This window comes from Gymnogyps californianus, chromosome 10 (genome assembly GCF_018139145.2).
Source record: "Gymnogyps californianus isolate 813 chromosome 10, ASM1813914v2, whole genome shotgun sequence".
Taxonomy (NCBI): Eukaryota; Metazoa; Chordata; class Aves; order Accipitriformes; family Cathartidae; genus Gymnogyps; species Gymnogyps californianus.
The window spans coordinates 19603125-19628734 of NC_059480.1; the positions used below are offsets into that span (position 1 = coordinate 19603125).

Consider the following 25610-nt stretch of genomic DNA (forward strand, 5'->3'; position numbering starts at 1 on the left):
AATTATGGAAAAGTGGAAGCTTCACTTAATAATTTAGTCTTTAAAATCTCATCTTTAGATGCTGAGTGATTTAAGTGCTGAGCCCACCATCTCTTGCAGTCAGGTTCAAGGCACCATACTATTTCCCCAAGCTGATCTGGTGTCTGTTTAACCTACTACAACCACTCAGTCCCTGGTGTGAGAGGTCACCATGCCAAATTAAAGCAACAGCGGAACAAGCAGAGATTACCTGCATAGCAAGAATGCTCTTTATACAAGAAACTGTGTTAGCGCTTCAGAGTACAGAGAACACATAAGACATGTTAAATACTGCCACTATTACAATTGATAGCTTGTATATTCCTTTTGTGGAAAAGCATGGTTGCTTTGCTATTTGTAAACAGCAACTAAAAATACTTGACTGTTACTGTTGTTGGGTTTTTTTTTTAAATTTCTCTATATAAGTAATATTAAAATCATGGTCATGTGAAATACTACTTTGGAAATGCTTTATTGTAGTCTATTGGTATCACAGTTTCTCTGAACATTATTGTTAACCTGGGTTCAGTAAATCGGTGCGACTGAGACAAACGAGGTGACCTTGGTGATTCACCCTCCTTATCTTGCTGCGTTATGAGATCCATTTCAACACGGAAAATAAGAATGGCCAGATGAGGCCTGACCAAAGGCCCAGCTCCCCTGCGCCCTGTCCCCTCAGGAGCGCGGGCACTGCGCTGGAGCTGTGCAGGGAGGTTCAGCGAGGCCCGGCACCAGGGCGACCTGCAAACCTGCGAAGCCTGAGGGAGCGGTACCCGTCGTGCCTGCTTTCTGTTCACGAGAGGGTGGGATGCGCTGGTCGCACGACAATCTCAACCTCTTCCATTTACACGATACAGTGTTGAGCTGGGGAGCTGGGCCTGGGCACAGGGACGTGACGATCTCTCAGGATCGCTGTGCCCTTTCCAACCACCCTCCCGTTTCATGTCGCTGCTCTGTTACAACCCCAGATGTCATTCCCGAAGGAACGTGGTCAGCTCAGAGCCCACGCTTCCACAAATGTAGCCAGGAGTCCTTCCGCAGTGTGCGTCGCTTCACATTTATATGAATTTTATTTGATCTGCCGTTTTATCGCCCAGTTTCTCGGTGTCATCCGACCCCTGCCGCCTTCTCCCGGCTCCACCCCCACCAGACAGCCATGTCACCCCCTCTCCCAGATCGCTCGGGAGCGAGCACACAACCGCCTTGCCCGCCACCCCCCCTCCTCCCTGAGCGCTTTCCCTCCCCGCTTCCCGCCCGGCCCGCCTCAGCACGCCCCTGCTGCGGCAGCCACTGGCGGCCGGCCTGGCGCGCACACCCTCCGTCCCGCCGGCCCCCGCGCTCACCAACATGGCGCTGGTGCTGGCGGCCGAGCGGGTCCGCTGCTGCCTCTGGGCGCTGCGGCGTCAGTGAGTGCAGGGCGGGGGGAGGCCGGTACACGGCGCGCCGGGCCCCGCGGCCCCTCGGGGACGGCGAGCTCTGCCTCTGCGCCCCCTTGCTTTGCCCGGGGGGTGGCCGACGCGCTCCTCGCTTCCTTCCCCTCGCCCCGCTGGGGCGGCGCGCTCCGTGGCGGCCGTTAACAGGGGCTGACAGGGGTGGCGGAGGCAGGGATCGCGTCCGGGAGGGAGCCGGCGGCGGCTGTCGGGCCTGGCGCCGGGGGGGGGCTTCCCAAAATCCAGCCTGGAGCCGGGCTGCCCGAGGGAGGAAGGGGGAAGGAGCTCTGCGCCTTGGGAGGAGCGAGGGAGCTGGGCCGCCGCCCGGCCCCGCTGCTCGGTGCCGAGGGCGGCGCGTGTGTGTGGGGCGATACCGGGGCTCCTCTGTGGAAAGAAAGAGCAAAAAAAAAACCACCCCACCTAGAGATTCGAGTATAGTTTTAGCAGTTGGTACAGTTTCCATGAAACTGTCCTGGGTGCTCGGGGTTTGATAACCATCGCGGACTCCCCGCTGTAGCCACTGCTCCGCTGTCTGTAATCCTGTGCAGAGGGCGTTGGCGGCCGTGACAGCTGTTCATTAGAAGTTTAGGAAAGGCACCAATTTCCCTTCTCGTTATTGAAACTGAGCTTTCGGTTGTGTGGTGTCAAGGACGTCTTGTGTCTTTTTGTCTGATGTCGTTTAAGAATTGCTGGACTTGATCCAAGATTCCAAAGTTCATTTAATTAAAACAGTTCCAATAGTTTACTTTTACAGTTTCTTCCAGCCACTTAGCCTTTGCTATACGATTTCTTTAGTATTAGCCGTTTGAGGTTTAACTTTTCATTTCTGAAATTCTTGATAGCGCTTCTTTCTTGCCATCTTTCACATTCTTTTCTCTTGCACCTTTTCTCTATACAAACAACTCCTGTTTCCTTTTTAAGCTTTTCTCTTTTGTGGTTGTTCATGTCTTCTTTCCTGAATACTTTGAGTTGCCTTCTCTGTAAAAATGCCAGACGTTGGCTGTTCTGTCCACTAAAAGAGTTTGGGGTTTTGGTGTTTTATTTTTTTAGATATGTTGACTATTTCAATTTGAATGCTACTATAAAAGCAAAAGATAATTTCTGATATGTCTAAATGAAAACATTTAAGGAGAGATCTGGTGAAGTTTGTACAACCTTCCTTGTTGTACTTGAATATGTTCCGTGTAAATAGTTGTATCCAAAGCTTGAGAGCTGTTTCAGTGCTGTCCTTCTCTCACCTGAAAATAAAAGTAGCTCAGTTGCCACTTCATATACTTTTGTAACACTTCTGTGTGTTTATAATTGTACAGGCGATGGAACCACGTACAAATATTTGTGAAATGGGCCTCAACGATAGGTATGAAATTTAACTTCTTTAGCTACTAGGTTTAATTGCTTGTGTAATGTGGATGGTTTTGCAATTAGTTTTAGACCATTAGTTGCTGAAAAACTGTAGTTTTTTTAAAATAAATATTCAATATTTGTATAGTTTTTGAAAACAGTAGTCTGTAGCTTACCTAACAGAAATAATCTTTAACGTGTAAACAACATTTTGAATAATTTTATCTGTCATATTTAGGTAGACTCAACTTAATGAAAACTACTTATTTTTGTGATCTTTTCCTCTGAGTTCTTTTCTGATACAAACATTGCAAAGTCTGTGAGTGGTTTTTTTAGACATAATGGTATTTAAACAATATATGAATGAAAGTAAAAAATATTTAGCAAGATGATTTAAACTGACCCTGTTGTTATGTTGTCTAAAAACATACGTTTTAGAATTCAGAGATATATTTTCATTTTATTAGTTAGTTTTAAGCTATTTAGCTCTGCCTGTGAGGTCTCTGGCTGTGATGGCCTTCTATTTCTATCATGTTTTAACTGCTGTCATGAGGCTTAATAGAAGCTTGTATGTCACTGTTTAAAAAAAACCCAACAAAAAACTTCTTCATACCTTGTTATTTCTTTGTGACTGTGTATTGATGGGGAATAGTGCTCTTCAAAGAAATGTGAATCACTTCTATTGGGGGGTGGGGGGGGTAGGTGTTGTTTCGTAGTTGGTCCAAAAGTACACAGTAAAAATATAAACATCAACCTTTATGTTTAAGTATTGTTTTAGGGTTAGAATATATTTCTTGGATTTAAAAAGAAAAAAAGACTTAAATTAAACATCTGCATAAAGACTCCAAGGAAAAAATTCCAAGACTAGCATGGAAATGCTTTTGGATGAAACACGTGTTTTTTCATTATTGGAAGAAATGCATAAACACTATAAATGATGAAAAAGAAATCTGAATTTATTTCCAGGAATGTTTTTAAGGGTATATTTCTTTTAAAAATTGCTTACTATGCTTCATCCTTTTAAACAGGAGGTCACAACATAGGGAAGATTCTTATCGCAAACCGAGGAGAAATTGCGTGCAGAGTGATGCGAACAGCAAAGAAAATGGGTGTGAAGTCTGTAGCAGTCTATAGTGAAGCAGACAGAAATTCCATGCATGTAGCAATGGTGAAGTATATTCATTAAGTTTGTGATTAACATTCATTCACAACAGTATTTCTCATTAATAAGTTCAATGTGAAAGTAGATGTGTGTGCTAATGCAGTTGATTTTCACCTCTGTAGAGTTACTTACAAGTTTTCCTTGAATCAATGAAAAGTTTGCTTGGTCTCTGTCTCAGCACCTGACAACTTTACAGGAAGTGCTTTAAAGTTTGGTGCTCCAACTCCAGAGTAGCCACTGGGGGTTACAGAATGGACTCTGATTCTGGGAAGAAAGTCAGAATTTGTTTTACCCAGTTGAGCCTCTCCATGAAGAGAGGCAGTGGTTTAAACTGTTGCATGCTAGCAGTCTGATAAACAATATAATTAGCTCAGAAATTCAGTTAAATTTGCTTTTTATTGTCTAATAAACAGTCTGTGTTATATGTATTTTTTCTGTAACAGGCAGATGAAGCGTATTGCATTGGTCCAGCACCCTCACAGCAGAGTTACTTGGCCATGGAGAAAATAATGCAGGTGGCCAAGGTCTCAGCAGCACAGGTAAGTAGATCATGACCTAAATCTTCTGTTACTTGCATGCTTTTTAGTTTTTTATTTTTACCCATGGTGTTTCCATCTTGTGTTTCCTTAGCACTCTGCTGAAGTTTCAGGGTTTTCTAAGCTAAACTGATACAAATATAGGCTGGTAACATTGTTCTGTTTTAGGCTATTCATCCAGGTTATGGTTTCCTCTCAGAAAACACAGAGTTTGCAGAGTTGTGCAAGCAAGAGGGAATCATCTTCATAGGTCCTCCTTCATCTGCTATCAGAGATATGGGTATTAAGAGGTATCTATTTCTGATTTGTTACTTGGTTATGCAATTTACAGTTTGGCAAAGCTAATTTTGTTAACAAATGACTGGTTGCTCCATAATTGTTTTATTCTGTCAGTTTTCATTGTCTTTTATTTTTATGGCTTTCTTCAAAGGAATAAGCTCCAGGTTTATCATGTGGGATTCCTATAGACATGGAAACAAACAAGATTGTTCAGTTATTAGGATTTTGGTAATTAAATACCTAACTGATTCTGCTTTTCCAGAATTAGGGCATTGCAGTGTTATATAGGTAAGGGTTCAGCAGTCAAATTGGATGTCTTGTATATTGGTCAAAAGAATGGTGGAAAAGAAACACCGTATCATCAGGGGTTATTGTGGCTCATGTAAAATGGGGTGATAAGTTTTGTTCATCACAGAGGATCTTATTCTTAGTTACTTAGATCAAAGAAATGTTTCCAGGGTGTGAAGTATAAATCAGGAATATGGAAATAAGGTTATTACTAACACATGAACTGTGTAATATTAATTTCAGAGAATTAATTTTTTATGTGAGAGTAAATTACCTCTGTAATTTAACTAGTTTTGCATGCATATTTGAAGTTATAGTTGTTACGCTCAAGTGTTTTACGTGTGGTGTGAATCCAGCCTGTATCATGAAAAGAGTTTTGCCTTTGTACAACTTTAAATATAGTTTTGGCAGGATACAGTGTCGTAATTTGAAAATGTTAGGGTTTGGCCTCTATAATGTGGGTCAAAAAATAGGAAAGAACAGTAAGCCTGAAACTGACTACTGCTTTTATGTGGAGGGCTTGGAGGAAAAATTCCCTGTTTGAAGCATTTGATTAATTACAGTCCAATCGTATGTAACGCACTTATGTAAGCAGTCCTATTGAGGTCAGTGGAACTGCTTTTGTGAGGAGAATTAACATTGGGAACATATACAGGTTTGGAGCTTAAAGTAAGAAAAAAAAATTATTATAATTCTAAACATAAAACTGTTCTGTCAAAGCACTTCCAAAGCTATAATGTCTGCTGCTGGCGTTCCTGTTGTTGAAGGTTATCATGGAGAAGATCAATCAGATGAGTGTCTAAAGGAACATGCCAAGAGAATAGGATATCCAGTAATGATTAAAGCTGTTCGCGGAGGTGGAGGAAAGGTAAAGGAACTCATCGGTTCATTACATGGTGTAAAGTTGTCATGTCTCGGTATCTGTAACTGAATATTCTAAAAGAAATCTGAAAAAAAAAAGAAACTGGAAAACTACTTTTCATTAAAATTTATTAGTAATGTCCCATCGAGCACTATGAAATCTCATTTCCTTTTGTTGTGCAGTCAGGCACAAGATAAGTAGCTGGTATAAATTGGAAGAGTTTTGTTTATTTCAATAGGTCTCTAGTAATTCACATAAGCAGAAAAGTTGTCCTATGGATTTGTTTGTGTGAAATTAGATGACTTTAAATTGTTACTTTGTGACAGCTTCTGTGACTTTTTTTGCTAACAGTTTTAAATGTTGCATAAGAAGTGATTAGAATACCATTTAAGTATTTGGTGTCTAGACACTTTTTAATGTATGGTGAATTCCCTGTCTAAATCTGATTTTACTCTGAAATAAATTTCTATAAAAATGAAGTGATAGAGAATTCTAGTTATTTCCAAAATAGTTGTGTTTGTTTTTTAATGAAATCAATTTTTCTCTGCCAACCTTGGAAAATTTCTATGCTATAAATTGAGTTTTGTACTCATCCATATCAATGGAATAATAATATCTATTTTTTACACTTCTTATGGCACTTTCAGTGGGACTTAGTATGATTATCTTACTGGAAGTTGATACACAATTTTGCTAAAGTTTAAGAAAGAAGGGAAAAGTGTTATCGTTAAGCTCATTTCTTGCTGTTTGTAGGCAACAAGGATTTTTGTGTACCGTATTTTTAGACATTTAGATATGCTTTTTTTCCTGTATTTTAGGGCATGAGAATTGCTCGCTCAGAAAAGGAGTTTCTGGACCAACTAGAATCAGCTAGGAGAGAAGCAAAGAAGTCTTTCAATGATGATGCAATGCTGATTGAGAAATTTGTAGATAATCCAAGGTGAGAAATAGATGTTTTAATATAAACACTATAATTTTTATTCTGCTGTTAAAGAAACATAACTGTTTTAGTAGTAGGATGAAAATTGGTCTTGTATGTTTTATTTGCACTATGGCAGGTGTTACTTTAGTCAAAATTGTTTATAATGTGTTGAATTTTTTGCAGTGACTTTGTTTTGAATGATAAGAATTAAAATACCGCTGTTTGGGAGACATGGCAGTGACAGTTAATGACACTGATATTCCTCCATGAGTGAGTTTTCTAAACTCGATTTACATCTAGGAAAAAAAAAATCACTTTATAATACTTAAACTACAGACCTGAGTGAAGCTGTCATGGTGTTTCTGCTGCCCTCAGATGTCCTAAACTAGTTATTTAATCTTTCTCTATTTTGATATTTAAAACAGAAGTGATAGTCTTTAGCTCATGCCTGACCTGTGAAACTGAGCTAATTTATTTTTTATGAAGAATTTCTCACAGAGGTCTATTTCATACTCTTGTACTTTACATCTGTTTTTCTTGAAGCATCACTATAAAGAAAGCATTTATTCTAAAGAAACTGAGGGCCTGCTTATGCTGTCAGATGGGCATGAGAAAAATCTCATTAAATTCCTGGGGAATTTCTTTTGCCAGCATCAGAGGATTATCAGAATGGTTGCAGATTTTTCTTAGTTTTATACATAGAGCGAAGTTCTGCCACCTAATAGTTGTCCTCTGAAATAGCGTGTTGAAATAAACAATGTTATTCCTGAGCCAGGGCTGCTGCCTCTTGTGAATTGCTGCACAGTAAATTGTGAGGGAAATCATCATTATCAAATAATAGTGAAGTGGTTTTACTTTTATTATAATAAAATAACTAATAAAGAGGTAGCAGCCTTTAGATATGTATCTTGTTTATCCTATGACCTAGGGGTTTCACTGCAGTAGCTGGCGTTTAGAATCCTATTTCATTTAGGAGACTGAGGAAGTCTAAAACAGTTGAAATCCTGCATAATAGCAGCCTCATTTCTACATTTTTGGCTATTTGAGGGCAGACACTTAAACCTATAAGAAGTCCTACTGAAGTGTACAGGACTGTGTACAAGTTCAAAGTCTGTCTGGCTGAAGTCAGTCGCAGGATTGGGGCTTTACTGAAATATGTTGAAACATCTATTGTTATGGAACAGGCATGTTGAAGTCCAAGTATTTGGTGACCAGCATGGAAATGCAGTGTATTTGTTTGAAAGAGACTGCAGTGTGCAAAGGAGACATCAGAAGATCATTGAAGAGGCACCAGGGGTGAGCAGAAAGTTCTTAAGATATTTTTTATGAACTGACATATTTTTAAAGTAATGGCTAACCCCCATTGAATTTATTTAGCGGGTAGTAATTTATTTGTAATTCTCAGTACCTGTTTTAATTTTGTTGCAGAAAATGTTCTAATTGAAAAAATGACTTTCTTTAGGAAAATGATTCTCAGGGAAAAATTACGTAGATTTCAAGTATAACATTGATAAGTATTTCACTACAGTTGCTAAATACCACAAAATATTCATGCATAGTAGATTTAATATCACCAAAATTCACAATAATTTAAAATCTTTTGTATTATTATTATTTACAGCCAGGAATTAGTCCTGAAGTTCGAAAGAGACTTGGAGAAGCTGCTGTCAAAGCAGCTAAAGCAGTGAATTATGTGGGAGCAGGTAAGTCTGTGGAGGTATGGCTGCTCCAGAGGTATGCTTTTAGCTCAATAAGACTTCAAGCCTCAAGGCAAATGGTGTCTGATTGTTTTAGAGTATGACACACATCCCCCAATTTTTTTGAGGTTTAAGCAAGTAATCATATAGTTAATTCTGATGTTAATTACAAATTTAAATTAGTGTACCTAGTCTGAGCTCAAGACCAGTGACAGCTGAAGAATATAAAGAAAAAATTTCAGAGCAGATAATTCAACTAGATTGTTGTTGGAAAGTGAGCATTATGAATGTTAGTAAGCTTGAGCAGAGCAAGGGAAAAATAATTTCTCTTCCAGCATACAAAGAATACTTTACATTCAAACAGTAAAGCCTTTAAAAGAAAAACACAACTCACTGTCTGTAAAGTCCACACTATTTTCTAGATGAGAAATAACCTGCTAGAATGATTTGTGACTTTCTTTTCTCACTGCTTTCTTTGGATACTTATTTGTAAAAAATAATTACACGCCCTATACATATACACAATACTTTAAAGAGTCCTGATGCACTTTTTATAGCTCTAACAAAATGCAGCTCTTACTGTAGAGAATGGCTACTAAACAGCACAGGATATGTAAATGTGCAAGGAAATAACCCTTCTGTTTTCAGACCTCAATTGTGTGACCCTTTAAGATAATTTGTGTAGAATTTAATGAAATTCAGTGTATCTGATTTAGAAATAATAGTCTTGTCCTGGCATAAATGAATTGTCTTAGGTGTCCATTCTGAAAAAGTCTTGTTTTGGTTAAGTGCCCTTTTATTAAATACTTCAGGAACAGTGGAATTTATTATGGACTCCCAACATAATTTTTACTTCATGGAGATGAATACCAGACTGCAAGTAGAGCACCCAGTTACAGAGATGATCACTGGAACAGACTTGGTGGAATGGCAGCTTAGGGTAAGTGTTAATTGATTTTACATGTAGAGTTCCTCCTGTCTGGTGAATAGTGCTCTTGATATTGCCTATGAGAGACCAGATATGTTTTCAGATCCTCATCTCCTTTTCAGCTAATATGGTAGACTTCCGTTTGCTCCAAAGGAACATCTCGTATTACTGTATTTGATTACAGAGCATTGTGTAGATGCTCTGAATTCCAACAAAATCGTCTTCCAGTTGTGTAGAGAAAAAACATTTTTTTAAAGGGTATTTAGAGAGGTTATACAGAATGTGAAAAGTGGGAGGAGTAGGGTCCTGATCTTTCCCTTGCCATGCTGAAAATTTTTTAAAACTCTAGTTCAAATGTATCTCTGGCCCCAAAATCATTCTTGGATCAGGCCGTAGGAGGAAAACTTCACAAAAAGATGTGTCTGGTGTCATACCAGTATAGTCATGTTCTAAAATAAATGTATAGTTGTGTGGACTGGAAACAGGCTATTTCCTCACGCAGTCAATTTGCAGAGAGATTACTCACATGTTCGAATGTTAACAGGAAGATTTGGACCTTAGGGAACTGGAAATGAAAAACAATTCTGGTTAGATAAATCCAAAAGTGAGGACAGCAGCACACATTGAGCTTAAGTAGATAGGGTGGGGGAGTGTTTAGTGTAACCAGAAGGAAAACTAAATAGCAATTGCTGATGCAAAAAGGAGGAACTTTTGGCTTCCTGATCTGGGAATGGGAATCGAGCATTGAGTGCTGAGTTGGAGCAGGGATCAAACAATATTGGAAGAAAGAGAAAGAAATAAGGTGGAAAGGTTCAGTGGTCTTGGTGCGTGACTTAATGATTCAATAGAAAAATGTCTCTCGGTTCTTGGAGAGATTATTTTTGTGAATCTGTATAGTACTACTCTTTCTTTGAAGACTAAGTTATATTCTGCTGTTTCTGCTGAAATCCATAGTTTAGTGGCAGAAGGCAGAGTATGGAAAACCCCTGACACTTCAAAAGAAGATGAAATGTTGCTACAAATTTTTTAATAGGAACTTGTATTTTCCCATGTAGATGCAAGTTGTGTAGCTTCGTGGTAAAGGGTTTCCTCTGTGCTTAACTGCAGTAGGCTTCTTGTTATTTTGTCTCTAAAAGCCCTGTTTTTTCAGTCTCAAACTGGTGTGTTGCTGGTGTTTGTTGATATTCCTGTATTTGTAATGTGAATTAATGTGAATAAAATGTTTCCTTCGCCATTAAAGGTTCTTAAATTGTTAGAAATCCCCTTAGAGAAACATTCCCTTAAATGTACAGGTCCCACAGTATACAGAAGAATTAACAGCGTATGTCAGTAGTGCTGGCTGCCAGTAATCCATTTTATCGTCTGCTTTTGGAGCAATTTTTCTATAATAAAATATTGGCTTAGTTGACCAGGCTTTAACTTAAATATTTAATTATTTTTTGACATAGCCAGTAGAAAAAAATTAGACTGTTTTTCCATTATGTTTTAGCTGTGGGAAATATTAGGAGGTCAATTTACACAATAATTCAAAATCCTTTGACTGGTGACTCGCAGAGAAAAGGAAGGAGTAACTTCAGAATTAGCCTTTTATGACCTACCACTTTTTTCTCCTTGTGCTTTTTTTAATGTGCTTTCTAGTTGTTCACGTTTAGAAGAAAGATACTTAATATTTCATACATTGGCACTCCAAAATATTGATCCCACATTAAAGAAAAAAACTATTGTTTTCAGGTTGCAGCGGGAGAGAAGATTCCCCTAACGCAGGAAGAGATTCTGCTCCAGGGCCATGCATTTGAAGCTAGAATATATGCTGAAGATCCTAATAATGACTTTATGCCAGGGGCTGGGCCATTGTTGCACTTATCCACCCCACCACCTGATAGTTTCACCAGGATAGAAACTGGAGTCAGACAAGGTAAAACTGAAGGCAGTGGTGTAATCAGAAATATTTAACATCAAAAGCTTTTCTTTGTACGCATTTCCCTCTTTGGCCTAAATAAGTTTGTCTGACAGGGTGTTGTTATAAAGACAAATCTCTACAGAATTGTTCTTCCTTGTGATTGTCCATGTACTTTTGGTCAATCACTGAATATTTTATTTACCTCTTTATTTACCTGTATCCAAATTATTGTCCATTGGATCATGCTGATTATATTCTCATCACAGTTTATCAATCCTGCATTCTGATTGCAACAAAGAAAACTGAATTTGAGTAATGTTACTTCTACAAAAGTCTGTACTGAAGTTGTCCTTGGAATTGAAATGCCAGGTCACATCATTAAAGATCAATGTTCTTTAAGGACATAGAGAAATGTAGCCATCAATTGTGTCAGAATTTAATGCCATATGGTGTGCAGTACTATGCATTACCAACTTTCAGAAATACTTGGTTTAGTGTTACAGCTTTTTTTAATATATTTTAGGTGATGAGGTTTCTGTTCATTATGATCCAATGATTGCAAAGCTAGTTGTATGGGCTGAGGATCGTCAAGCAGCACTGAGAAAGTTGCGATACAGTTTGCGTCAATATAATGTAAGTAGAAGGAAGCCAGTATGATTTCAGATCTTGAGCTAACTTTGTGAACATCTTGAGCTAACAAAATATGGATAAAATACTATGGTAAAACAAAAGTGGCTTCTAAGAGCCACTACCAGCATTGCCACTACCGTTTCGGATTCATTATTTGTTTGCAGAAGCTGTGTTTTTTTCCTAATTTGCAAACTTCTTTCATTGGTGAAGTGAGTAGAGATAAGTGTGAAGTCCAGTTTTACACATAGGTTTTTCTTAAGTTTGCAATATCTTCAGTTGGATGATGCAGCTGGGACTTTGTAGAAGAGTAAGGCTAAACAACATCTTCAATTGTAGTGTGAGCTTTCTCAAACTTAACAGAATTTGTAGGTGGAATTTGTGTCAGACGATGTTTGCTTATAATTTCTAATTTATAAAAACAATTAGACTATACATGTGGTAAAGAAATATGGAGAATTTTTAATGCTGTCAGTTCTTTTTACGAAGTCGTCCCTTTTTCCCCTATAAAAACTACAGGTATTGTATCTATTTTCAAAAGCGGAACTCAGAAGTTTTGACTTGAGGTGAGACTGAATATCATTTGTGCAGAATTAATTTACACTTTTAAATCAACAACATAAACGTGACTGAGGTACTGAAAATGATTGGCCCGCTATTGTTTTAGCTAAAACTGAAGTACTGCAAGTGAAAGAGATAAAAGAATTCCCTTGGGTTTTTTCAGAATTTTCTTAGTAGTTCTGTCAATAAATGTTGACAGCACAATATAGTTATCAGTTTCACTGATTTCTCTAAAAAACTTATTTCTATTTTCATGTTGTTTGCTTAGGTATTTTGCAGTACAGGAAATGGATAGTATTTAGTAAATTTATAAAAGTCACTGTTCCTATTTGTTACTATTAAAAGATCAAATATGGAATATCTGAAACTATTGTAACTCATTTTTAATAAGAGGCACTTTTCATATGAGGAATGCTCTTTTAAATACTCAGAACATGATTTTCTGAAACAGTAGGTTTTCTTCCTAAATTACCTCCCACTACTATTGCTGGGAAACTTCCTTTGACTTCACAGTGGACAAAGGTAGCGTTTTGAAAACAGAGTGCTTTTGAGAAAGCTACTCTTGGGGTTTTTTTTTTCCCCCTAATAGAACAGACCAGTTGAATTAATTACATTTTATTGATAAACTTTATGTTTTGATGATGATTTCTGAACAAAGATTCATCTATCGTCTATGTATAAGCTGAGCAGAAAGCTGTATATTCATTCATAACTTCGTTTCAATTTGGCAATATGTTTCTTTTTCTTTACAGATTGTAGGATTAAGCACTAATATTGATTTCTTACTGAGCCTGTCAGGACACCCACAGTTTGAGGCTGGAAATGTGCACACTAATTTCATTCCTCAACACCATGATGAACTATTTCCAACCAAAAAGGCAACTCCACATGAAGTTATGTGTCAGGCAGCTCTAGGACTCATACTGAAAGAAAAAATGCTAACAGATGCTTTTAGAGATCAGTCAGATGGTAAGGATCATTCTTCTTTTGTTTTTGTTTTATTTTACTTGTGACTGGATGAGACAGTGCTGTAAGCTCATGTGCAATTATTTAATTTACGTGCTCCCTTTTTGCCTTACTTTGTGCCTGCTCAGGGTTCTGCCTTCTGGCATCTGTCAGATATTTACACACAGAGCAGACTATAACTTTTGTTAAGGGACAGATATGGAATATATCACCACTGTAATGTACAGACTACTTCCCACAGCGCTTCAGATAGGCACTATCTGAAAGACGTTGGGATTCATAATCAGTGTCACTGTGTACTTTTTGCTCTTTACAAGCATAAACAGTGAGTATCTGTCACTTTTATTCCTACACTTGGCCCAAGGTCTTCAGAGATAAAATTGACTCTGCTAGGATTGGGAGAGGCAGTAGGGTTTAATGGAATGAACAGGACTCCAGGAGTCTGACACTGTTAATGGCTATACCAGTGGGGCATGTGATTGCTGCGAAGAAAAACTTCATATAAATCTAATATATGCTGCCAACAACCTCGTTAATTTTCTTTTCTCCTCCACTTTAACTATGCTGGAAACATGGGAGGGTGGGATTGGAAAGATTCCCATACACTATTCCCTTGCTTCAAGAGATGATGAACTAATCAGGCAATATCTGATAGCTGTATATCTGATCTGTTCTCAAAACCACTAAGTAATAGAAAACCCTTCAATCTTCCCAGGCAATTTGCTGCCATGTTTGACTACTCTTACAGTTGGAACCTTCACCTAAAGGTTAATCTGAATCTGCTATGTTGCAGTTGAATTCCCATGCTTTCTTGTCCTGTTCAAGGATGTGTTCATGGAGAACAGTCAATATCCTTCTTCTTAGTAAGTGCTGTTGTTAGTGTCATGTTTTCTGTAGGTTACACAGCATCAGTTTATTCAGTGTTGAAGCTGGAGTGAGGGATTGTCACTATCTATTACGGTGGTTCCCCAATCTTTTATGTGCAATATAAATATATGATGGTAGTAATAGTAGGACAGTGATTTTATGGTGTAAGTTCTAAGTATTGTGTTTTGCCAAATTACAATGCAAGTAACGTATCTGTATATTTTGTGTTTTAGATAAATTTTCACCATTTGCATCCAGCACTGGTAGAAGAATAAATATATGTTATACTAGAAACCTGTCTCTGCTGGATGGGGAAAACAGTAAGTTAATAAAAAAGTGTGTGGAGGGAGAGGAGATACTTGATGGATAAAGTTATTTCAACTGGTGCTTGAAAATTCAGGCTAAGAAATAGCAAATAGAAGCAGTAAGAGTTTTATGCAATTTAAGCAGGGAATTCACAGAATTGCATGATTAATCCACACTGTTAGATCTGGAGAAGACGTAAACCGAATTCAAGTGACACTACTGATGTTCATCATTTAAATGAATAAGGTTGAGATTTTTAGAAGAGTGGAGTGCCATTGACTTTTTTTTATTTCACTTTGGTGTGAAAGTATTCAGCACTTTTTCCCATCAAAAATCTGTTCTCCATCCATGCAACTTAGTATAGATTTCAGAGCATAATTTCAGGTGTTCATCTTTTGAAGAACAAATTGTCTAGAATTCAATATGAAATCTGCAATATGCACTAAGCTAATCTGAAAATACTTGTTCTTTTCTTAGTACTGGTAGACCTTTTTTTATCAAAAAAGACTATCGTTTATATGTCATTATTTCTAGATCCTATAATTAAATCTACTCACATATACATATTTTGTTTTATTGAACAGTTGTGGATGTAGCTGTAAGTTACAATCAAGAAGGGTCATACAACATGCAGGTACAAGTCCAATTTTTTCAGATATTTCATTAGTTAAAAGAAGAATCAGTTTCCTGTAGACTTCTCTTGGTATTAACTGTTACTAAAGTTGCTTGGTAATTACTGATACAGGATTCTGTTTTTGGTTTGCTTGCAGCCGTTGTTGTAGACTACTATTTTGGCCTGAAATTATCTTTGCTAGATGCTGGATTGGCATGGAAAGGCTACTAAAATGCTTCTGAAAATAAGGCTAAGAAAAGCATTTGGTTTTCCAGTATTTAAAGATCTTACTCTTTATTTTCCTTAAATTTGTCTTTCTAAAACATTGGAAGTTAGATTTAAATCTGCATTTAAAAAGACTTTTTTTCCCACAGGACTCCTGCTTTATTCTGTGCATGAGATGGATTTCCTGTGGGATAAATAAAAGCTTTCTAGAGCATTATCTGTAACATAACACTTTTTTTATTTTGAAGATGGAAATTGGAAAGTGATTTCCAAATGAGATGAGGAATGATGAGAGTAGTAGATCTTCTGGTTAAATAATTGAATGATGCCCCATAGAATTGGCTGCTTTCTCTGTCTACGCTATAGAGATCCTATAGGATACAACTCAAGATGCTTTAAACATAGATATTTTTGTGTGTGCATGTGTAGTAGTCTCCAGTTGTATGGCTTATGGGGGTTGTGTTTTGCTGAGTGTTGAATATCCTTCTTGCATCACTTGGAGTTGAATGAGTTTTCTCTCAAATTTGGCACCCAGAATGACTGCATGCTCGAGAACGCGCTCTCTGTGTAGTTCAGCTTCTTGTTTCCAATATTCAGAAAAGGGGGATTATGAGAATAAGTCAGTATTTATGAACTGCTTAGACTGTATAGAGATGAGTGTATTAGAAAAATAGTGAGAAAATTATTGTGCTTTCATGTGTATAACCACATGTTGGGTAACTTAAACCCTTATTTCTACTGATACAAATATTGAGATAACCCACATCCCTCAAGTAATACCCAGGTTATTTTGAGTGTATTGATTACCTACAGGAATGGATGTAATCAACAGTAATGCAGGAGAGCCTTTACACTTACCTCATATAAGTAATGTCAGCCAAAAATAAAGAGGCTGGAAGGAACGTAGAGTGGGGCCTTTTGGGGAGGAGAAGTGCAACTGGGGAGAATGTAGACTCCCAGGGAAGAAGGAAGAATGGGGTTTGAGATGGAAACGGAGAGAAGCTGGAGATAAGGGATGGAGAAACAGAATCGGGAGCTGATTATGAGGAGGACAGTGCCTCTGGAGTGCTGCAAAACCTGTCCTGAGGCCAATTAACTAGAGCAGGTTGCTGGGCCATGGAACTGGCAAGCACTCACAGTGCTGCCCAGGGTGTTGCCCTAATTTGCACCCCTGCTCAGGATACTGATCAAGCAAATTATTTTTTTCTCAGGGATCAGTATCAGATCAACAGTATCCTTTCAATGCATGTTATAAGGTCTTCATTCAGTGGAAAAATAGTATGTGACTATATAAATGAAGACTGAATTTTATCTCTACTCGTAACATCCTGAAAGACCAGCAAGTCTCTGATTCTTTGCTCAGTGATGTTAGACGTAGAACTGAAAATATCAGTTAAATGTAATGCACTTATGTTCATATTCTTACTGTCTTTGTATTCTGAAGTTGTGGCAGAGGTGCAGTTTCCATTGACGTAGATGAAAGGGTTACCTACAAATAAATGACCTTTCCATTTGGTCTTTCTTTTGCAGTTTTGGTGTCTAATTGACACTGTTTCCATTACTGCTCTCCTCTACTCCTTTGTAGGTTTACTGAATATATTGTAGTTTTTGTGTTTATAAGCTTCCAAGACTGAGGAAGTTACCTGTCTTTTGGAAAGCATTGTGGTATCTTATCATGTCAGCTGAATAGTATGGATTTTTCAGTTTGAAGAAAGTCAAGATGCTAGGACAAATTAAAAATACTGGATTCTAGTAGCATCACTAAACTGAATATTCTGGGTTTTTTTGTTTTTCCTGAGAAATAGTATACCTTTGTATTTTGCTGAGTGCTGTTGCATAGTTTATGATAAAAATTGTCCTGGGAGAGCATATTAGCTAATCTTCTGAGCTGATTGCATTGGATACAGAATACAGTCTGTTAACTGAAAAATAAAGGATACATAAGATTAAAAAGATTTTTTTTTTTTTTTTAAATTCCAGAATTATCTGTGAAGAATCACAGGTTATGAGCGTATACTACAAATACTAACTTTTGGTTTATTGTTCATGAAGGGTTAACCTTTGTCCTTATAAAAGCATTTAACTTTCAGATTCAAGACAAAACGTTCCTGATTTCTGGAGAGATCTTCAATGAAGGTGATTCAGTTTACTTGAGGTCTTCAGTAAATGGAACAGTGTGTAAGTCCAAATTGGTCATTTTGGACAACACCATTTATCTCTTCTTTCCGGTAAAGTTCCTTTGTTTATTATGACAAGTATAAAATTTCAGAGTTTTATCCGTGTAAATGAACAATATAAATTGCAAGAGAATGTGAAAGAGAATCATAATTTCAAGTTCTTACGTTGGCCCATAATGTTTTGATACTTGTTGGATTTATAGCTATAATTAGAAGTTAGTTGCTTCTGGTCAGTGAGTGAGAAAATTACTTTTAGAAAGATAAAATACAATTAGGTGAATCAGAGTTGCAAATGATGGTTTGGGGGGGGAACAAAAAATATTAAAATGGTAAGTATCTAAGTTTGTCATAGAACAGTAGCAATTACTTCAAACTGACAATTACTTGAAAGTGCTTGTAACTGATATTTTTATTTCAGTTACATTTTTAAAATTAAATAAGAAAGAAATCGATATTTGTTGGAGGAAGGGTAACTTCAGCTAATACTAAAAAATTGGAATTATGAGTTACCATGGCATTATCTGCATTGCATGAATAATGGCATTTGAAAGAAGAGGTACCCTAATTTGCATTATTAGGCTGGTAATTTTTTATTTCCAGTTAAAAAGATTATAGGGCCTTAAAGTAACTCAATAAAAATGTAGTCTAAATAAGGAAATTATTATGTATTAGTTTCAATAATTAACCTCTAGCTCTGAGCCCCTTAAGACTTGCAGCAGAATGCAGTGAAAACTGTGCTGCTCCAAAGATGAGGACAAAATAACTCATGCCGGAATGGCAAAGCTCAGTTTTCCTGTGGTATCAGAGTGGAGTCAGGGGTGAGGGATCTAGAAGAAATCACAGGAGTTTTAGGGTATGGGTAGGATGTGGGGGAGAAGGAGTCTTTGGGAAACTCTGGGTAGCAAGTCTGCGAGGAATTAGGGGATTTTGAATAACGGTGAGAATTTTTCACTGAACTTAGCACTGAATCCATTTCATTGTAAATTGTGAAACACTCATATTGACAATGCTTGGCAATGAAGATGCCAATGTCTGTCTTGTTGCAGCAACCTGCCTACCCCTTGTGCAAACAGCCTTTACGCATTATCTAAGACCTTCTGTGCTGTTGCTGCATGAATAGGGAAGGTGTGGGTTTGGTACCAAGGTCCATGTGGAGCCTCTTTTTCACAGGGATAGTTCCTTCCTTGCTGATCCTTAGCAGCGGCAGGCGTGGCTTTTAAGGACTTAGACATTGGCAAAGTAGTAAACATGCCGACAGTCCTTCTGCTGCCCTGACCAGTAGTCTGTCACCCTGAACAGTTGACTGGTTTGCCTAAAGCTGGATCTGTCCTTTCCCTGTATGTCAGCATGTGTACTAGTGGTATTATTTTATGTTGTTAATTCATATGTCATTGATTTTATGTCTGTAGGAAGGCAGTGCTCAGATTGGCCTTCCTGTACCCAAGTACTTATCTGCAATGAGTTCAGCGGGAATGCAAAGTGGTGCTGTAGCGCCCATGACAGGCACAGTTGAAAAGGTAATTATAATAATATGGGTAGGAAATTAATTCTCCAATATATATCCAAGTTCACTTTTCCAGAAATGGTGCTTGCTTCTGTCCTGCCAGAAAAGAATCAGGGCCAGAACTGTCAGCACTGTGTGACTTCTCCCAATTGGAAAAAGCCCTGTTTACTCTGAGTTTTCAGCAGCCACCCAAGAGTTTTTCAGGCTTTTAGTCTTCTTTTTCTAGAGCTCTGGAAGATCTCAATATTTAACTAATCCTACTGCTTAAATAATTTTCTTCTTCATCTTAATTACTTTCTAAGTCAAAGTTCCCTGAAGTGTTACAGGCTGTTTGATCCATTTCATCTAACCAAAAGAGTGAGATGCTAGATGACTTGCAAGAAAAGAAATATTCAGAAATGCCTTTTTTGTTAAGCTGTGTGTTTCACTGCTTCTGTTTCTGTTCTTGTTTCTTTTTCTTTAGCTCAGCAAGTCTTGTGTATTTCTCTGTACAGTGACAAAGTTTCAACAGAAAAGAGATTTCCAGGAGAGTTTAGTAGTTAAAGGATTCTGCTAGCAATAAAAAGGCATGAACCCTTTCAGAGGGTGGAATACATTGAATGTGGATCTCTTACATACTGAGTGAACACTCTAAATCAGAGTTATTGCAGAAAAACTAGGTGGCTCCTGCAATCTTCTTTCTGGATTTTGTTTTAAAAACAACTTTAGGGTCTGGCTCCAGGAAGTTCTGCACTTTCTCTCTCAAAATAGAAGCTCTTAGGCCCAGAAAGGGTAGAATATACATTGTCTCTTCTAGTGTTTCTTCTTTGATACATAAATGACTTCGGTCATCCTGTTAGCTGTTACTGACCGTCTTTCTATAGCCTCTGACTTCCCTTGAGTATCATCTAGAGAACTCAGGTACCCAATTCAGCAATAATAAAGATATTATGAGGCTGTTTTGCAAAACCACAATCACTCAGTGGATTGTGCTAGCCAAGATCCAGCTGATAATTTTTAATGGTACAGACGTGCATGATTTTTTCCCAATTTTCTCTTGAATTGTAGGTGTTTGTGAAAGCAGGGGATAAAGTTCAGATTGGAGACCCTCTAATGGTTATGATAGCTATGAAAATGGAGGTAAGTGACATATAAAATGTTTTAATTACTGAGAAAATAAAAATCTGGTCAGAATTTAATCATTTTTGGTTGCATTATTGAAGTATGGTGCAGAGTGTAGCTTGCAGATGTCAGTATCCCTTCATATGCTATAAAACAAGTGTTGTGTCTGACTAGATTTTAGAGGATTATATTTGCTGTTATTTTATTAACAAATGATGATTATATAATCGATGGTATTCTGCAGATGTTTTAACATTCATTTGGTTAGCTTTGTCAATCCTTCTCTCCCCTCCTGTCCTTTTACTTTTCTAGCAGAAAAATGTCTAGGTGTATCTCTTGCTCACTGTGATATAAGCATATGTAATGTCTGCAGTTACTTCATGCAGAAATTTAGCTAATGGTGATTTTGTAAATATGCCCAGGACTTTTCTTTTGTTTAGAATCTTTTTATTATTATTTATATAAAGTTTTACCAAGAGTACACTAAAGATTGTTTGTAATTGTCCACGTGGCATTCAGTGGACTAGCATTTTGGCCATTATATCATGTCGCATTGCTTGACCATGGCTCACATTGCTTGAACTATAGTTTTTGTAGCCTGAATGGTTTGCTTTGGCTATTAGTTTATTTTAAACTTCAGTTTGCGGTAGCAGAATTAACATTGTTGAGAAAATTTGCCTTTCCCTTATCATGCCCTTTTATAAATCACACTAAAATTACACGAAATACAACTATGCACTAAAAAAAAATTACACCCAAAATTATTTGCAATTGGATGCTAAATGTTTGTGCCTCTCCAGCTGATATCTCAGACTGACATCATCTGAGTTGTTCTCTTTTTTTTGCAGTGCTATTGAAATATAAAATGTAAAATTTAAAAAGCAAATTATTATTTAAATGAATCCTTGCTTAGATGGGAGGATTTAATGTCTGATATTAAATGTTTTGATATTAGACTAACCCTATGTAGAAAACTACCAAGAAACAAAACTTCAATGGAAAACTAACCTGATACAATAACAAGTAGACCAATTTGGGGATTGGTATGTGAACATGCTATTTCTTTACTGTCACTAGTAGCTGTATTTGTATTTCATCTGGATTTTGCCAAATACCTGTTCAATAAAGACCCCTCCTGGCCAGCAAACAAAAATGCCTTTAGTAAATCTGCAGATTCCTCTTAAGGGAACAGATCTGCTATATGATTAACATTTTGGACTAAAAACTGTATTATTTCTGCCTGGTATTTATTATAATAACAAAAAGTATTAGTGCAGTAAAATAACATTCAGCTGTTCATACTTCAAAATACAACGTTATATAGCATTTTTGTCCCCAGTATACTTATCAAAATAAATATTGATGAGAAAATAAAACTTGAAAAAGGACTAGAATAACATTTTAAAAGAAGGTTTAAAATAAATATACATGTGTCAGAGGAAGTAATTAAGTGTGTTCTGTTCTAATTGCACCAAAGAGTAATATTAGCATTTGCTGGCGGGGGGGAGAGAGAGAGAGAGAGGAGGGGAGAAAAGTATTCTGCTGGTTCACTATTGATCTGTTTCTATGCAGCATACCATAAGGGCTCCAAAGGCAGGAGTGATAAAAAAGGTTAATTTCCAAGAAGGGGCCCAGGCCAATAGACACGCTCCGCTAGTTGAATTCATGGATGAAGAGGCCGAGTCAAAATAAAACTCAAGGAAGGTGCATTTTATTTTTTTCTACTTTGCTGATTTTCTCTCAGGAGAAGATTTCTTCGCATTTTCAGCAAACTGTTTTGTATAATAGATTGGGGAATTAGTTTCCTCTGCAATTCCTGCATAGTTTGACTGTAAATTATGCTGACTTTACTGAAATTTGGATATCACTATACTGTAATCATATATATAACTCGTGGACCTATGTGATTGTTGTTCAGTGGTTATGTTTGCCTGTGAAAAGGCATTAGACTGGAAAAAGATGTGTAACTATTAAAGGATGGGAGAGGTTAGTAAAGACTGTAAGTTACAGGCAGCTAGGGTTCTTCTGCCTACTTTTTCATTCACAGCTGCCTTTTTTCCGTGAGATTTGAGAGCATTGATTTGAAGGAAATCTGAAAGGTGACAACTGTTTTATGAATTCATTTCTCTGGCAAAATTCCTGTTTGTGGCTTATGTTTTTGCCTGAATAGGGAGTTCAGGATTGTTCCTAGCCCAGGATCCCTCTCAGTCATTTTTGGTGCATCTTTTTTCCCATTTACCTCAATGAGTAGTGAAAATTTGCATTTCAAAAATTATTTCAATATACTTTGAAATATCTGATACAAAGCATTTTTCAAATACATATTAGCATTTGCTACACTAATCAAAGTTGGAATGTAACTGCTTTCCAAAAATATCATTTGATCTTTAAACATGAAGTAGTAGCACAGAAAGATGATAAGCTTATTTAATACTTAAAAAGAGTGCCAAAATAAAATACTGACTTCAAAATCCTCATTCCCATATTGTTCATGTTCTAGTGTATTACTTAGTGGCTGGAATGAAGTATACCAAAGTCTTTATAACAACATGAAATACTACTAAGAATAATAGTTAGATTTTTTTTTTTTTTTTGGTATCTGCAGTGTTGCAGAAGGGAAAATTGGTAGATTTTTTGGTATGCAAAGAAAATATTTCTCAGACGCAGCATACTGATCATTTGCCATAAATTTATTTTAACTTGTTTAAAAAGCACCTCAGAGAAACAGGAAAAGGGAAAGAAAAAATACATTTTCATTGTTGCAAACTTGCAAAATCTTCTCACCGTTTACTTAGGGTGAAGTTCTGCTTGTCATTTGAACTTTTGATATACTAATTTAAGATGATAGTATGGTTTACACTGCAGAAAGGAACAAACACAGATGCTGCAGTGATCCCAAACTTGTAGTTACATATCTGCAAATGGATCCTTATACTTACCTGAAATCTCATTTCTGAATCAATATACAACGTCATGGGGAATTCTCTGATCTGATTCTATAACTGTGCAGCCTTGCCTGCAATGCAGACAAAAATTGTAAAAAAAGTAATGGCTCTGGATGGTCTGTATATTAAAAGCATACAGTAATACTTCTCAATTTTCCTTGTAATCCCATGGCCACCTAACAAAAAAATTACACTCCAGTGATCATCTTGTAGAATATTGCCACAGTGATTTTTTATTTACTGCCAAATAAAAATTAAGCTTAACTTTGAATGTTTGTTTTCATTTTCCTCCATTTTGTTCTTTCCTTGGTTGCTTATGTTTACGCATTAGAGGGTTTAAGCAGCTGTTTATGTATCATCATCTGATATCTGACAGACCACAATCTGCAGATCATGTTTAGGAGGCAGTAATCCAGACAGTCGTAATGGGTTTCACTGCAGGTAGGTTTAGTGACTTGTTTTATCTAAAAATTGAATCTACGTATAGAAACATGAACTCAGTCCTGAAGAGACACTGCAGCTTGGCATTTAGTTTCTACATGACATTGCTGTGTTTCTAGACCTGCTTTGCTACACTGAATCTGTAGCAAAACATTAAAACTCACAGCATGAGGTTCTCTGTCCACTAAGTCTGCACTGCTTGCTTCATCCAGCCAGTAAAACAAGAACGTGTTCCTTGGAAGCTGACAAAATGTCCTCCCTTAGGAATGGAGACCAATAATTTTACCAGTTTTAATTTTCCCTCACTTCTGAAAATTAGCTGTTAGGTTTTTTCTCTGTAGGTTTCCACTGAGATTGATTTTTCAAATAGTGATGGTTTTGTTTATTTCAGAATAAAATCTCTTGCAGAAGTCACTGTCAGAATTCGCACGCTTGAAATGTTTTGCTGCAATGTGATTTAATTGAACTTAGAGATGCACAAAGAATTACTAAAGGTAGGTTGTTCCTGTAACCCAGAATTTTAATTTACAAAATATTCAGAAATTTTCTGTTTATTACAAATAAATCTTTGTGTTATAAATGTGAATTGATAAGAGCCATATGATAGTAACATAGCCGTAACTAAACTGTTGTCTGTAGAACGCTTAGCGGTAGAGTAAGAAAGAAAAAAAATTGGTAATTGTTTAAAATGCAGTATTTTATTATTTGAGCTAAAAGGATAATCTGTGCCAGTTATTCGTTATCAATATACCTTTTCAGATCGTGCTGTAGTTCTGATACAAGAGTCATAGATATTATAGAAATAATGAATCTGAACTGATTCTAATTGTAATGATCTACTCATGCTGCCAGAGGAGAGAGGGGACTGGGTCACGGGATACGTAGTTCAGCCACAGTTGATAGTCTACAGGAAAGAACGAGGGCGTTAGTCTTCCAGACGATGGCTTCTGTGAGACAGGATCAGAGAGTAACACTCTCAGTGAGCTTACTGGTCAGCTTGTTATATCAGGTATGTAACATCCTGCTTGGTAGTGTGAATGTTACCATACCAAAATGACAGCCCTTCATAAACTTTAGTTATCCACCTGTGGGGATCTCCATCTCTCTTGCACTCTTCAGCTGCTGTCAGTTACTGTAGCTTGTACCCAGTGAAGATCTGTGGCATGGAGCCTGAATTCAGGCTGAATCAGTGATTAACACACAGGGAGTGGAAAGCAGGAGAGCAGGACTGTGTTCTTATTTCAGCCACTGACTCACCGTGACTTCAGGCAAGTCACTTAGTAGATATTTGCCTGTGTTTCCTCCTACTTAATGAGGTTGACAGTAATCAAAACACTGCAAAATTTGTGGACACAGGAATGTATAAATAATTATTTTCCATGCTTGCTGGTAAAATTGTAATTTCAGATGTAGACTATTTTTACTTGTAAGGTTATTTTTTTACCTTTTATGCAGTAAATATCTATACCAGTGAATTGTAAAAATAAAGTTTCCAATGTGTATTGAATCCTTTGTTGTAACGGTTTTACTACCTACTTACCAGAAAATCCTAGCTTCTGTCTTCATGATGATTAAAAAATGAATACTCAAGTGTTTTGGCAGGACATTTAAAACTTAGTCAGTGGTAGGGGGAAAAAAAAAAAAGCTGTTGATCTGAGCAGACTACTCTTTTATTAAAGCAACTTGTACCTACTCTAAAGGGCGTATCAACCAGTGCACTTATCACAGGTATATTCATTTCTGTTGATTATTCTTCTGTTCAGTCAGATCAGGAATTATTTGACTGTGTTCTATCTGTTCTGTTTGTAAAAAGCTCAACAACGTTGTGAGGAATGTGTTTACTCAACAGTCAATGGCAATGGATTAAGGTCTGAACTTAGCTTTTACACAAGGTATGTTCTCAACAGATACTTG

At 37.1% G+C, this 25610-nt stretch overlaps 1 protein-coding gene across 1 annotated transcript; it reads left to right on the forward strand.

Annotated features, from left to right (window-relative positions):
* Positions 1–1389: 1389 nt before the first annotated feature.
* Positions 1390–23519, forward strand: MCCC1 (methylcrotonyl-CoA carboxylase subunit 1). Its single transcript, XM_050902732.1, has 19 exons — positions 1390–1424; positions 2759–2805; positions 3818–3957; positions 4395–4490; positions 4656–4777; positions 5775–5922; positions 6735–6856; positions 8023–8134; positions 8460–8541; positions 9348–9475; positions 11195–11378; positions 11887–11996; positions 13304–13520; positions 14618–14704; positions 15275–15324; positions 17619–17756; positions 19115–19222; positions 20257–20328; positions 21883–23519. Exons 3-19 carry the CDS (start codon positions 3877–3879, stop codon positions 22000–22002), a joined length of 1977 nt encoding a protein of 658 aa, XP_050758689.1. The 5' UTR covers positions 1390–1424; positions 2759–2805; positions 3818–3876; the 3' UTR covers positions 22003–23519.
* Positions 23520–25610: the final 2091 nt, after the last annotated feature.